Raw genomic sequence first — 15,228 nt, 5'->3', positions numbered from 1 at the left:
AAAAAAAAAAAAAAAAGAGTAGAGCTTGGGGGCAGTTCCCAGGAACAGGAGAGGAGGAAGCCTTAGGGTCCCCCCTCCCTGAATTGCAATCTGGTCAGGTGGGTGAAGAAAAGCAGCAAAGAATGGAATGGGCTTACCCAAGGAACTCACCTTGAAGTATTACAGAACGAACCCTGGCTGTCACTAATACTGAAATGTCACTGGCCTTTCGAAGGCAAGCCCTGGAGGAGCAGGTGAGGAAGAGGGAGGAAGAATGATAAGCCTAGGGAAATGGGTCATGGGATGGAATGAGGCTGACTCCAAATCCTGCCCCTCCTCCTTCTAAAGAGCAGCAAATGGCAGTCTTCTTGGGAAACCAAAGAGAAGAATTAATGAAAGGCCATTTAGGAGTCCAGGTTAACAGAAGGTTGAGGAAGGCTGAATTATTAATGATGGCTAGAAGAAGCGAGGGAGTACCTGACATAGTCCAGCCATCGTGTTCCTTCCAGGGCTGAAAGCCATTTATCATCAGCTACAGATGAATCTGTTAGAGGGCAGAGAGATCAGAGGGCAAAGAGATTAGGAGAACTCAAGATTCAGGTTGATAGCCTGATGGGTTAAAAATAGGAATGAAAAGTAATCGTAAATGGCCAGGATGGTTTTCTAAAATTAAGCAGTGGTGATGGTTGTACAACATTGTAAATATAATAAAACTCACTGAACTGTATACTTCAGTGAAGGGTAATTTTATGATACGTACATTATGTCTCAATAAAGCTGTTTAGAAAAGAATAAATTGGGGTCAAGAAGACAGGAAATCGATGAGTCTGTGGGAGAGATGGGAGGTGAGAGGCTAACGAGCTACTCATCTACAGCAAGCAAAGGGTTGACCAGGTTAGGGTCAGCAGACCTGCGGGCGAGGGTGAGAGTTCAAAGGTTTTTCTCACCCGGCAGGCAGAGGGCCCTCAGCCTCAGGTGGGCAAGTTGGACATCTGCAAGGCTGGGCAGCTCATCCATACTGTCCACCAGGACAACATCCGAATGCCCAGCCTGGAGCATCGACTCCACTGCTCTGGAGGGGAAGGAGTCAGGAAGTAAGAGAAGGAATCTGTCCTGAGCACCTAACCCTTGATTCTTCTCATCAAGCCTCCCTCACCTGATGTCCTCCTTGTTAGGGTCGCTGGCTGTATAGAAGCCTCCGCAGCGGAGAAGATCACTGCCGCCAGGGTGATGCCAGGACAAGCGCTTCAGATGGAGCAGAAGAGGGTCACTGTGGGAGAAACGCCTAGCCACGCTGTCCTTGCCCCCATGCTGACTTCACAGAGGTTCCTCCCTCCACATGTCCCCAGCATCCCATGACCCTCTAATCCACAGCTGTTACCCTGACCCTCACACTGACCGGTCCACGGCCCTGATGAAAGTGGCCAAATGCTCTCCTGATCTCACTGTCCAGAATTCGGTTAGGGACCCAGAAGTAACGTGGGAGGCTGTGAAATGAGACTGGTGTTACAGTTTGGCTCAGCGACTTCATTATAATGTAAAGCTGTTATTATAAGGAAGCTGCTTCGGAGGGATCATTCCAAGGGATCTCAGGTTAAGGGATCTAGGAGGTAAGGGAGATAGCTTTTTTTTTTTTTTTTTTGAGATGGAGTTTCACTCTTGTTGCCCAGGCTGGAGTGCAATGGCACGATCTCAGCTCACCTCAACCTCAACCTCCCAGGTTCTCCTGCCTCAGCCTTCTGAGTAGCTGGGATTACAGGCATGCACCACCACGCCCAGCTAATTTTTTGTATTTTTAGTAGAGCTGGGATTTCTCCTTGTTGGTCAGGCTGTTCTCAAACTGCTGACCTCAGGTGATCCTCCCACCTCGGCCTCCCTAAGTGCTGGGATTACAGGGGTGAGCCACCGCGCCCAGCCTGGGAGAGAGCTTTGTGGACGTCCTAGCTTTAGGGGATCAAGGAACTAAGGGAAGACTGGGAGAGCAGCAGGGTTGGGGGGCACTGGGCAATCACCTGGTGGCTACGTCGAACCTCTCGTTGACCGTGCTCACCCTCCAGCCTCTGGCTCCCTGCTTATTCCGCTCAGTCTCCCAGTCTTCTGCTGTCTCCATGAGAGGAATTGGTGGTTTTCTGGAGCCAGAACCCTGGCCTAGAACAGGAGTGGGACATAGAGGAGGAAGGAGAATACCAGAGACAGCTTCTCAGCTCTTTGTCCTAGGCCATCTCTGCTTTTTCAGACTCTTCCTTACCCTAAAGTGCCCTCACTCACCAGCCTTGCTCAGGGTTATCCCCAAATACTGTTGGGCTTGACTGCTCTGAGCTCTGGCTTGGACAATGGCCATGGTCACCTGTGGAGGAAAGGACATTCCATCCTTTTGGCTTAGGCTAAGTGAAAGAAGGAAACGGAGCCCATGTGTTGCACCACTCTCTTTGCCAAGAACAAAGAAGAACAGTAAAAACAGTCTCTAGAGAAGGGGGCTTCCTCAGGCCATGGGGACCAGGGACGGGAGAACAAATCTAGAACCACAGAATCCTAGAATGATCATTCTGGGAGGAATTCCGGTTTTTGAAAGGAGGAAACTCGCCCACCGTCACACTGCTGGTAATTGGCAGAGTCAGGCTGGAGGGCAGGCTCCTTCCTCTCATTACAAGATCATTTATCCCAGCCTTTTAGCCTTTCGTTGAGAGAAGCAGGGGGAATGATGTGAGGATCCCGGGGGCTGGAGGAGTCTCAGAAATTGTCAGGGAGAGGACCCCAAGGTTCTGGGGAGAGGAGGAAGCCTCAGGTTAGGGGCCTCTTACCTGAAAAGCCTGGGGCTCTAGGCCTCCAGCCTCAAAAGCAATTCTGAGCAGCCGGAAGTCTCGGCCATGAATCAGAATCTCCTCGGGGATAAATTTAAGCAGGGACCCTGGACGGAGCAGCTGGACTCGGGACAAGCCGCTCACTGAAGTCAAGAGGTACAGAGCAGTGTATGGACCAGGGTCCCTCCAGAAGGGACTCTTCCAGCCCGTCCCACTCCATCCCTGGCTGTTTTCTGAGAATAGAGGAAGGAGGAGGAGGAGGGAGTTCCAACACCCCCAGTGAACCCCTTCACCAAAACCCCCCAACTTACCAGCCTCCAATCGCCCAATGTTGACCAGGGCAAAATCATATTCACTGCTCAAGGGAGTATCCTAGAGGAAGCACGTGACTGATGGTACAGACATCTGAAATAGCCCTCATTTTCCTACCCTGGCAGCCCCAACCCCTCTAGGGGGCAACTCCCCTAGAGGGAGTTCCCATTGATTATCAGTGATACATACAAGACAGCCCCTTAACCCATAATGTTTGTCTAAATCCTGCTAGAATCCCCTACCCATTTGCCCCTACCTGTCATTTCTGTTGCCCCAACTATCTTACCTGATTCCGCTGCCATCCACAGGGCTGGAAGGTGACCCTCAAGTTGGTACAGATCAGGGTTCCAGACATTTCCGGTTCCAGCCCCTTCCTCACCCCTGGGGCCCATGCTAGGATCTGCTCCCCTAAAGGGAAAGAAGGGAAGCCCCATTATGACTATTCCCAGTGTTGCCCACACTTGGAAACACCCACTCCTCTGAGACAGGGAGATCTAAATGGGGACGATGAAAATCCTCCTCTAAGCCCTCTAGAATGTAAGCTTCTGAGAAAAGATACATTTATTTTTTTTTTTTGAGACAGAGTTTCGCTCTTGTTACCCAGCATGGAGTGCAATGGCGCAATCTCGGCTCACCGCAACCTCCGCCTCCTGGGTTCAGGCAATTCTCCTGCCTCAGCCTCCTGAGCAGCTGGGATTACAGGCACGCACCACCATGCCCAGCTGATTTTTTGTATATTTAGTAGAGACGGGCTTTCACCATGTTGACCAGGATGGTCTCGATCTCTTGACCTCGTGATCCACCCGCCTCGGCCTTCCAAAGTGCTGGGATTATAGGCGTGAGCCACTGCGTCTGGCCCAGGAAAGATACATTTTAAAAAATTTACGTAACTAGAACACAGCCTAGAGCAGGACCTGGCACATACCAGGCACTAAATATGTATTAAATAAGTAAATTTCAAAAGGGGTAACAGGGTCAAGGAAACAGAAGGAATGTCAACATCCAACCCTCAGCCAGCTCCAGAAGCCGCCGGGGAGGACAGTGAGCCTCAGGCAGAAGCACTTTGAGGCAGGAGAGGAACACAGGGGTCTCTTTGGTGAGGGCATGAAACAACAGTGGTGCAGGATGGAATTTGGAGGAGTGTTTGGAGCATGACAGGGCACTGTTACCTGGGAGGCATCCGGAGGCCAGGCAACTGCTAAGCCGACGACTCCGGGGCTCCGGCATCCTGCTTTCCTGGACGGATTTTGGTCCAGAGAGCTGAGGGGGGCATAAAGTTAACCCCTAGACCTCCCCAGAGGCAGCTGCCTTCAGAGGCCTGCACTCACACTCTGGGGGAAACTGAGATCAGTGTCTATGGGGAGCTCCAGACCAGCCAGGCCTGGCAGACAGTCAAGGGAGGGGCTGGTTAATGGGTAATGAGACAACGAACTTGAGACTATGAAAAAGGCAGACCAGGCTCCATCAACAGAAGCTGATGGCACAGACACACCCTCCTCCTCCTCTAGAGCCTTTGCTTCCCCCTTTTACCTCCACCTCATCCCCATTCTCACCCTCTTACCGACCTCCCCAAATTCCTTCTCCTTACCCCCATCTCTGGCTCCTCCTTCTGGGGGGCAATGTTGAAACTCTGGCCCCGGCCCCCCCACCACATTTCTCTGGCTCCATCCGGGGACTGAGCACTTAAGGGTGGGAAACCTCAAGGATGCTCACCCCCCTGGGGAGAGGCGAGTCTGGTTGAGAAGAGGGGAGTTAGGGAGAGGGGGAGGGGGTTGGACACAAGGGAGAGGAGCATTTAAGGTGCACAGAGCAGAGTTTGGAGGTCTTTGGAAAGGTGTGTCCAGCCCAGCCTGAGAAGTCTCCTCAGAAACTTCAGTCGACTCTGGAGAGGGCGGGAGAGATGCCCAGCCCCTTAAAGGAGAATACACACAATTCTGGAAAAGTGGAAACAGTGGGGTCTGAGACAGACGGGTGAGGGAGAAATGGGGCCTGAGAGAAAAATACCTACTCCCTTCTTTACCCCAATCCCAGACCCCGTTCTCTTCCTGTTCATGAGTCCCAGAGATCGTTTGAGGGATGCAGTTCTATTGATGATGAAACTGGAATAATTTGGGCTACCTCTCTGGAGTGTCTCAGTGATGACTTCCCTGAGAAGCCCAGTTCTTTTGTCTTCTCACAGGGGCTTGGGGCGGGGAGAGGGGTAGGAATGTGAAAGTGGTTCAAGCCTCCTTGCCATCTCTTCCAGAAAAAAATGAAAATTAGACCTGGGGTGATTTTTGTCAGGAGAGGCCCAAGCATTAGGTGGGGAAGCAGGGAAACTGGTTACAGTGTTTTTGCATATCTTTCTGCAGAGGGCATGAAGCAGACATCATGTGAAGTGCGCAGTGGAGAAGTGTGAAGAGATGGAAATGTGTCCAAGATGCAGACACAGTACAGGTATGTTTGTGTGCAAGTCTTGGGCATGAGGGTGGGAGGTGTGAGGAAAACATCTTAGCAGTTAACCCCGCCTATCACGCAGCCACACAACCGATTCCCGTATGTGACTCCACCCCTCCAACCCAGACACCAGATCTCCAAATGAATGATTCATGTTCAGGACTTTCCAGGTGAGGGCTGGAAACCTCTTCAGCTCAACAGTCCATCTCCCGTCCCTCCCATCTGCAACCCAAGAAGCAAAGATGAGTAAGGAAGGCTGGGAACAAGGACAGAAGTCAAGGAGCTGCAGCTCCTTTAAAGGAGGGGACTTGGGGACAGCAAAGCAAAAATCTTTATTTAGACATGAAAAAGACAGAAAATAAAATACAAAATAAGAGTTAATGTGCTGCTGTTTTATTGCTTTTGAATCTACAGAGGCAGCAATCCTTAGGTTGGGGCCCCAGTTTTCCAAAGTGACACTCAATTTTCTCCTCCCCTGGTACACCACCCTTCTGGCCTCAGCTTTCAAAGTTTCCTGTCTTGGCTGCAACTGTGGAAACAGTGAAGATATTGTGAGACAGGAAGTCAGTCTGGAACAAAGAGGAATACACCTGCCGGGAAGGTGGCCCAGAAGCCCGAGTCTAGAAGTCCTAAAGGCTACAGAGCACCCACCCCATCTCACTCCCATGCATTCCATGGGCCTCAACCTCTTGGGGGAAGAAAATACTTCCCAAGGTCTGTTGTAATAAGAAAATAGGGGCCGGGCGCAGTGACTCACGCCTGTAATCCCAGCACTTTAGGAGGCCAAGGCGGGCGGATCACTTGAGATCTGGAGTTCAGAACCAGCCTGGACAACATGGTGAAACCCTGTCTCTACTAAACAAACAAAAATTAGCCGGGCTCAGTGGCACACATCTGTAGTCCCAGCACTTTGGGAGGCCGAGGTGGGTGGATCACGAGGTCAGGAGTTTGATACCAGCCTGACCAACATGGTGAAACCCCATTTCTACTAAAAATACAAAAATAAGCTGGGCGTGGTGGCACGCGTCTGTAGTCCCAGCTACTCAGGAAGCTGAGGCAGAATTGCTTGAACCCAGGAGGCGGAGGCTACAGTGAGCCGAGATCATGCCACTGCACTCCAGCCTGGGCAACAGAGCGATTCTGTCTCAAAAAAAAAAAAAAAAATTAGCTGGGAATGGTGGCTCATACCTGTAATCCCAGCTACTCCAGTGGCTGAGGCAGGAGAATCGCTTAGTGGAGGTTCCAGTGAGCCAAGATTTCATGATTATACTCCAGCCTGGGCGACAGAGCAAGACGCCCTCAAAAAAAAAATAGGAATAGGTGTGTACTACAACTTTTAAATCTCATTATCCACTTTCCTTCTCACCACCATCCTTCATTTAAGAGCCTCATTCTATTCTTTAGCACTTTGAAGTGTGGAGACAGTGGAGGAACACAGAGAAAAAAATCGGGGGAGGGGGGCTCATGCCTATAGTCCCAGCACCTTGGGGGGCTGAGGTGGGCAGATCACCTGAGGTCAGGAGTTTGAGACCAGCCTAGCCAACATGATGAAACCCCATCTCTACTAAAAATACAAAAATGAGCTGGATGTGGTGATGGCAGGTGCCTGTAATCCCAGCTACTCAGGAGGCTGAGGCAGAATTGCTTGAACCTAGGAGGCAGAGGTTACAGTGAGCGCCATTGCACTTCATCCTGGGCGACAAGAGCAAAACTCCCGTCTAAAAAAAAAATAATAAAAATAAAAATCGGGGAAATCAGGGGGAGAAAAGAATTGGGCAATTTGGATTTGGATCAGCACCTAACCAGGAATGGAATGGGCAGGAGCTGAGGGTTAAGACTCCTCTCACCACCCCACACATCCCCAGTAGGAGTACTAGATACAGGGGAGGGTGGAAAGGCAAGGAGCTATATCAGGTTTTTCCATTTTCAGAATCTTGGTCTGGCTGCAGGTTTGTGCCGGGAGGGAAGGCTGCTGGGAGGGGCAGCGGGAGGAGGGAGGTGGAGTTGAATGACTCACAAGATGAGTCACATATCCACTTATAAACACAGAAAGAGGCCAAGGTCCTTCCCACCCCCACTCCTCTTAACTACTGCCAGCCAGCTTCCGTTGCTCTTTTCTACTGCCCCTTACCCACATGGCCAATGCAGGAGGTGGCACAGAGAACTTCTCATGCAGACATCGTAATAAATACTTTGTTACCCAAATGACGTATGGGGGCAAAACACCCCGTGATTTGCAGACTGGATGTCTGCAAAGTAAAAGAGACAGAATGCCGGCCGGGCGCGGTGGCTCAAGCCTGTAATCCCAGCACTTTGGGAGGCCGAGGCGGGTGGATCACGAGGTCAAGAGATCGAGACCATCCTGGTCAACATGGTGAAACCCCGTCTCTACTAAAACTACAAAAAATTAGCTGGGCATGGTGACACGTGCCTGTAGTCCCAGCTACTCAGGAGGCTGAGGCAGGAGAATTGCCTGAACCCAGGAAGCGGAGGTTGCGGTGAGCTGAGATCGCGCCATTGCACTCCAGCCTGGGTAACAAGAGCGAAACTCCGTCTCAAAAAACAACAACAACAACAAAAAAAAGAGACAGAATGCCTACATGACTCATCCAAATCTACAGTTGAAAGGCCTGGTGGGAAAGGATATTAGAAAAATCTGGAGTGCAGGTGATTCCAGACTGGGAAGGTGTTTCTGTCTTCTCACCTGTGGCTGTATGTCTGGGGCACTCACTCATTGGAGAAAGACAGAGACCGGATGTGGTGGCTCATACCTGTAACCCTGGCACTTCTGGAGGCCTAGGCCAGTGGATCACCTGAGGTCAGGAGTTCAAGGCCACCTGGCCAACATAGTGAAACACCGTCTCTATTAAAATACAAATATTAGCCGGACATGATGGCAGGTGCCTGTAATCCCAGCTACTCAGGAGGCAGAGACAGGAGAATTGCTTGAACCCGGGAGACGGTGGTTGCAGTGAGCCAAGATTACACCACTGAACTCCAGCCTGGGTGACAGAGCAACACTCTGTCTCCAAAAAAAAAAAAAAAAAAGACAGAGTCCAGAGGTGTCTGAGTAATTCAAGGACAATCATCTCTGAAAATACTCCTTTACAGAGAAAGAAAAAATGTGACTGGAACCTTGGACACATGACTAAAAGGAGTAAGAATGGCAAAAGTTAGTTTCTCAGAACACATTCAAAACCAGCTTCATTCTTTCGGGCTCAGTATCACCCCACAGATATATAACACGAAGTCACTGCCAATTCTTGACTGTGGGCTTTAGTTTTGCTTGAGGAAAAAAAAAACAACTGAGCTCATAGAGCGAAGCTACTTTCCTTCCAAGGCCCTCTACAGCACTGAGTTTAACACCATCCCCACTCCTTAAAAAGACTGAATCTTTAAAAAAATCTTTTGATATAACTTTTTATTTTGTTGATAAAAACCAGTATGGGGGAAAAACTTCTGGTTAAATCTCGTAACTTTCAATAAACGCAGCATAGGTTAAGGGAGATGTGGAGGCCTATCCTACGGTAATACTTACTCCATTGGAGACGGGGCAGAGCGTGGCAGGGAGGGAGGAGCACTAACATCAAAAGGGAAAAATAAGAACCCTGAAAAGCTCCCTCCATTAAAAACTTCAGTAGGTACCCCAGTTGCCCTGGATTAAAGGAAATAAGTGCACTTAAATTTAAGTCTGAGAGATGGTATCATCCCTCACCTACGGTTAAAGGGTCTGCCTTCTCTCTTCACTCACATATCACTCTGTAACTAAGGAATTTTCTGCCCATTTTGAGTGCATGTCATATGCCCCTTCTTTTCTTCTCCCCAATCCAGTAAAGGCATGGGCTTGTCTCTTCTATTCTCTCCTCTTCCCCAAATACCACAAACCAAGCTGAGTCTATATTAATTTCCCAGGCATTATTCCTTCACTTCCCCAACATCCCACTGAGCCCTTCCCCCAAATAATGAAGCAAAACAAACTTCGCTATCTCCTATAAAAATATATCCATTGTCTCAGGGTCTTTCATCCTTAGAATGGAGAGGTTTTTCAATGTCTCAATAAATAGTTACCTTCCCAAATAAAAAATAATTTATTTCTTAATAAAAAGCTATAAGGCCTAAAGCCCCATTTTACCATATTAATCCCTAGACCACCCTTCAAAATTTCCATCTTTTATTTGAAAAGAAGGCAAAAGGAACTGGGATTGGCTAATTTATAAATAGAAACAAAAACAAACATGATACAAGGTTTTGTTTTTGTTCATTTGTCCTCAGTTTTTAAAAACAAAAGTATTAACTAGAATCTAATAACAGATCAAATCCAAACACAGCAGTCCAGTGGAGAATCAAAACTTTTCTGGCTTTCTTCTCTGGGAAAACCCCTGGTCTGTTTTAATTTCTATTGGTCCAGGCCAGCATCCTATGGTATGAAGGCCTAAATTAGGAAAGCTAGGTGAGTTGTGCAAATTCAGGGTGTTTGAGCCACCTGTTGTTTGGTGTGTGATGGGGATGGAGGCCCACACAGTGGTGTTCTCACTAGCGTTGTTCAAATCACAGAAATAGGGACGTAACTAGGGTGAGGTGAGCAAGGCAGTCGCCTTGGGCACAAAATTTAAAGAGTGCCCAAAAAACCCAGTAACCAAGATGAATACTACTTTAATGCAATATTTTTAAAAAATCAAAATTAATTCACTTTATCTGAAATATCCATGGGGAAAAAAAATCAAAATTAATGTAAAAAAACTATGATGGACAATGTATCAAATATTTAAAGAGGATTCATCCCCATACTTATTCAATTCAGCCTCACTTCCCTCCTCCTAATCCCAGTCCTGTCAGATCCTGTAAGATTTCGCTACTTTATTCAACATAATTTTTTTGCAATAATTTTTTAAAATACTGCATTTTTTTAAGTATGTTGCTGAATGAGTTTTTTATGGTAGCCCCTTAAATTTTGCACCTTAGGGGAGTGCTCATCGCATACCAGGTTCCAGACCTGTCCAGACATATACACATCCCTTCCTTTGGAATCTCACTGCTTCCTTAAAACAAACCTATTTTCAAAGAAAACCCTAAGAATTAATAGCCATAGGAAATTAAATAGGTGACTTCTGAGATTGTTGAGGAGAAAAGAACCTTTCTAAACCGTGAGCATTTCCAACAAGGACAGTCTTGACTGGGTACCAAGAAGGAAGACGCACACACGCACGCACGCACATGCACGTGCAACTGCTTTAGATCAAATGTGGGGACTCCATTCCATGGGATGAGTTATGAGTACATACCTCAAAAGAGAAATCCAAACACAGAAAAACAGCCTGTTAATACTCTGGACACATTAAGTACACTTATTCCCCTTCCTCACATGCACCCGGGAGTGTATACAATTGCATAGTTGACTTTTTTTTTCCCGGAAAAAAATATAAAGAAAAAGGAAACTTGGCCCAGGATGGGTCTTCCGGTTTAAAGCTCTTAGAAATGGCTCTGGCCAGAGCATCGGCTGTCCAGACTTGTGCTTTGTGCAAAATGCAAAGGAGCTCCCCCTACTGTGTCCACATCCCCACTCCCAGCCCCTGGAGAACAGGGATGGGTCAAGGAGAGGGAGAAATCTAAAGACAGATCAGCTCATTGGGAGTTATCTGTGCTCTGTGGTTATAGTTCACTAAAATATATTTCTCTATCTACCTTTTTATAAATTGCCCCTAATCCCCACCCCATATTTCAACATCAGTCCTAATATCAAAAATATCTCTTCTTACAAAGTATTTTTAATTATTTTAATAAACTAACCACAGATTAAGGTCAGCTATGGCTTAACAAAAGAAGCCAGGATGTTAAAGTTCATTCTCCAAAAGTAGAGAAAAAGGAGAAGGAACCACTTAAGTAGGAGAAAAAATCATTTTTTAAAATGTTTTTGCTTGTTGGGGTCTTTTTGTTTCTTTTCCTTAAAAAAAAAAAGTCAATAAAATAAGTTCTTTCTACAGAAATGCAGCAGCCACAGAGGATGGTAGTGCTCTATTTAGGTTTTTGGTTTTGTTTAAAACAATCTGGCTAAAATGTCTGTCCTCCCGCCCCGCCCAAGGTGTGCTCAAATCCCAATGTATGGTTATTGCTATGGTTAAAAAATAGATCACCTCTGCCCCAATTCACCTGGAGAAAATGCAACACACATGACTGCTCTTCTCACCATGCTCTTCCCTTTCCCACAGGGAACTTAAAAAAATACAATTAAAGATTTAGGTGAGGAAAAGATGGGGAGTAATCAGCAATCTCTTCTCAACTCTTCTCAAACTGTAACAGATGACACATGACTGCAAGGAAATAAAGCTTAAGAGGAAAAGGATTTCCCTTTTAAGTTCCTCCCTTTCCCATCTCAACCAAAGGATTTAAACTACCCCCACCTCCTAACAGGCACCCATGAGCACATATCACTGCCTTGTCTTTCCAGATCCTTCAAGGGGAAGAATTTATCCAACCCTAATGTCTACCTTAATTCAAATCAATAGCAAATGTGTCCAATTTCCTGCTTCCGCTCCACACTTCCCACTCCACCACCATGTGCTTTCCCCAACCTAATGAACTTTGGTCTATTTTTTATTGACTGAGAACTTCCTTTGCCCATTTCTCCCCAAGACTTCTGCCCACCTCCCACCCCCACACACCAAACCTTCTCATACTACTTCCTCTTAGGTCCTTGGATGGGACCCAGGAGGTTATAAGACAGAATCGCCATCTTTCCCCCTTGCACCTCAGTCCCGTAAAGTCAAGCTCTGCAGAGAAATAGTGCAGCCCTTGAGGCGCCATCCAGCCCCAACCTGCTCCTGCCAGCCTGGCAGCACTCCTGTGCGCACATACTTGAAAGTTTCCAGCCAGGCTCCCACAAACATTACTGCATTTGCCCCATCAGCATGGGGACTGTTCTTGATGAGCCAATTAGTTGAGCTTAACTTTGTTCAGCCTCCTTGCCCTTCAGTGTTCCAACTGTTCAAAACCTGTGCACCAGGAGCTCCCCACCCGGCTCCCGTTCCCTCCGCCTCAGTTCTTCCCTGTAACAACAGGAACAGAAGTTGTTTGTCTCGGGGTGTCCATAGAAGCTGCAGTTCGGTTGTTTGCATTTGGTCTGGGTGGGGGGAAGCCCCCGGAGACCTCCAGCCCATCCGTCTGGCTCAGGGGGCTCTCTGTAGCCATTGCTATAGGAATCAGCCACTCGGTAGGAGGGTGGTAACAATGCACCCCTGTGAACTCCATCCTTAGACTGACTGCCTGGCTCCAGAGAAGGGATGCTGTCCTGGTGGGGGTAGGGTCGCCCAGGAGGGCACTGTCTGGGGAAGGTGGCATATGGTGGTAGGCCCCCGACACATGGACCCCCTGCCAACTGCCTCCGGGGTTCCTGGCAGTGGACTCCACCCCCAGAAGGCCGAGGGATAGTAAAGCCCCCAGGGTAGCCAGTAGAAAATGCCATTGCCTTGGACTCTGCTGGGGGGCCAGTCAGCTGCTCCTCCCCAGCATCTGGCTCTGGCTTTTTGGCTGGAGGAGGGCCACCCCCTATTCCTCCATTCATGATCTTCCTCTCTGCCTCCTTCTGCTTCTGTTCTGCCAGGAATCTCTCCTCAGCATCAGAAAGGTAGCGCTGGATCATCTCCTCCTGATACTGGTGACGATGACCCATCTTCAGGGTTCCAACAAAAATAAACTTCCCCTCCCCTTGCATGGCAGTCCTCAGAATGCTCAGGCTCTGCATCACCTCCTGGCTATACTTGCTCCCTCCGTTACCAACAGACTCAGCTGGGGGCTTCTCAGACACAGGCCCATCCCCAGCTGCCTCCTCCTTGCCACCCTTCCAGCTCTTCAGTGCGTTTTTCTTCTTCTTCTCCAGTGTCTCAGTGCCACTGCTTCCCCCGGACCCTGTCCCCACCCCTCCAGGTTTCGAACCCTTGCCGTGCATCAGGCCCCCCATGTTCTTTTTGAGCTTGCTGCCCAAGGTTTTTCCAAAGCTGCCCAGTTTGTTAGCCACAGAGTCTGCTCTCTTCTTGTCTTTCTCCCGATCTCGCTTTGACTTCTCCTTTCGCCGGCCGCCCTCATTACTGGTGGAGCTGCTGCCAACTGACTCCTTATCTGAGTCTCCAGACTCAGGAGTAGACCGGGGCTCATCTCCCGCTGAGGCAGTGGGGGACTCAGGCTGGGCCAGAGGAGCCTGGAAGAGACAAGAACACTGTTGATGGTTATCCCAGCAGCCTGGGGTGGGGGAATCCCGCAGGGACCTCTAGCCCATCCATCTGGCTCACTCAGGGAGCTCCCTGCAGCCATGGCTGTAGAAATTAGCCAGGAAGAAGGGTGGACCCCTGTGAACTCTGTCCTTGAAGTGACTGCCTAGCTCCAGAGAAGGGCTGCTGTCATGATGAGGGAAGGGTCACCCAGGATGGCACTGTCCTTTCTGCATTCCAGTCAGTCAGCTTTCTCACCCATTGCAATCTGACTCCCTTCTATAATAAGGAGATAGCAGAATAAAACATTTCTGCGCATTTAGAACAATGAGCAACCATATGATACGTGGCTTCTGGGTGAGAGGCCCAAACACTAGAATGTTATTATAAATTTCTCTGTCAAATTCTGCTCGAAACTAATCTCAAGAAAAAAAGTCTTGACTAATCAGAACCAACCAAGTCTAGCCACTTTGCATCCTCTCAACTTTTTTTTTTTTTTTTTTTGAGACAGAGTCTTGCTCTATCACCAGGCACCAGGCTGGAGTACAGTGGCGCGATCTCGGCTCACTGCAACCTCCGCCTCCCAGGTTCAAGCAATTCTCCTGCCTCAGCCTCCCGAGTAGCTGGGACTACAGACCACACTCAGCTAATTTTTGTATTTTAGTAGAGACAGGGTTTCACCATGTTGGCCAGGATGGTCTCGATCTCTTGACCTCATGATCTGCCTGCCTCAGCCTCCCAAAGTGCTGGGATTATAGACATGAGCCACCGCACCCAGCCTGAATCCCCTCAACTTTTATACATTCTGCACTGGACTTCATCAATTTGCCCTTACTCCTGTGCTCCTGTTCTAACTCAGAACTCACTGAATTAGGAGCTCGTTCAGCTACTCCGTTTCCCAGTGCCCAAAACAGAGGTCTATCTACAGAAGGCTCAGGACAATATAATGATCATCTCAAGTTCAACAAACAGTCCAGAAAAGCTTTCTTAAAGAACATGTTTTAGGTCAGGCACAATGGCTCACGCCTATAATCCCGGCACTTTCAGAGGCCAAGGCGGGTGGATCATGAGGTCAGGAGTTAGAGATCAGCCTCACCAACACGGTGAAACACCATCTCTACTAAAAATACAAAAATGAGCTGGATGTGGTGATGGCAGGTGCCTGTAATCCCAGCTACTAGGGAGACTGAGGCAGGAGAATTGCTTGAACCTGGGAGGCAGAAGTTGCAGTGAGCCAATATCGTGTCACTGCACTCTAGCCTAGGCAAGCAAAACTCTGTCTCAAAAAATAATAATAATAAAAAGAATATGTTTTAGTATCAGATCACAGAGCCTGATTGGAGAGGAGATGTGGAAAACAGGAGACTAATGGTTTTTAAAATGCAGGAAAGGGCCACGCACAGTGGCTCACACCTGTAATCCTAGCACTTTAGTAGGCTGAGGCAGGTGGATCACCTGAGGTCAGGAGTTTAAGACCAGCCTGGCCAACATGGTGAAAC

The 15,228-nt window shown here is 48.4% G+C and overlaps 2 protein-coding genes across 10 annotated transcripts in view; both read right to left on the bottom strand.

Moving 5' to 3' along the window:
• The window catches only part of MTMR11 (myotubularin related protein 11), a 17,068-nt gene extending 2,124 nt beyond the window's left edge, over positions 1-14,944 (bottom strand). For 5 of the 6 annotated variants that reach the window (XR_001830354.2, XR_001830355.2, XM_017546399.2 and 2 more), the window contains exons 1-12: positions 4,681-4,999; positions 4,262-4,352; positions 3,379-3,500; positions 3,092-3,152; positions 2,781-2,923; positions 2,248-2,326; positions 1,992-2,127; positions 1,379-1,466; positions 1,136-1,224; positions 927-1,051; positions 457-523; positions 151-221 (exon numbers count right to left, since the gene is read on the bottom strand). Coding sequence is in view for 4 of the 6 variants with exons in the window: in XM_017546399.2 (XP_017401888.1) it covers positions 151-221; positions 457-523; positions 927-1,051; positions 1,136-1,224; positions 1,379-1,466; positions 1,992-2,127; positions 2,248-2,326; positions 2,781-2,923; positions 3,092-3,152; positions 3,379-3,500; positions 4,262-4,352; positions 4,681-4,746 (1,138 nt within the window). In the remaining 2 variants the exon portion in view is untranslated. Of the gene's footprint in view, positions 1-150; positions 222-456; positions 524-926; positions 1,052-1,135; positions 1,225-1,378; positions 1,467-1,991; positions 2,128-2,247; positions 2,327-2,780; positions 2,924-3,091; positions 3,153-3,378; positions 3,501-4,261; positions 4,353-4,680; positions 5,000-14,939 lie in introns of those variants that run through there. The other variant, XM_037744931.1, reaches the window with a different exon arrangement.
• The window catches only part of OTUD7B (OTU deubiquitinase 7B), a 69,615-nt gene continuing 60,286 nt past the window's right edge, over positions 5,900-15,228 (bottom strand). For 3 of the 4 annotated variants that reach the window (XM_017546396.2, XM_017546398.2, XM_017546397.2), the window contains exon 12: positions 8,933-13,719. In XM_017546396.2, coding sequence (XP_017401885.1) covers positions 12,511-13,719 — 1,209 coding nt within the window. In that variant the 3' untranslated portion in view covers positions 8,933-12,510. Of the gene's footprint in view, positions 6,058-8,932; positions 13,720-15,228 lie in introns of those variants that run through there. The other variant, XR_005203070.1, reaches the window with a different exon arrangement.

The sequence above is a fragment of the Cebus imitator genome, unplaced genomic scaffold (assembly GCF_001604975.1).
Source record: "Cebus imitator isolate Cc_AM_T3 unplaced genomic scaffold, Cebus_imitator-1.0 Scaffold188, whole genome shotgun sequence".
Classification (NCBI taxonomy): domain Eukaryota; kingdom Metazoa; phylum Chordata; class Mammalia; order Primates; family Cebidae; genus Cebus; species Cebus imitator.
This window is presented reverse-complemented; position numbering and strand designations above follow the sequence as displayed.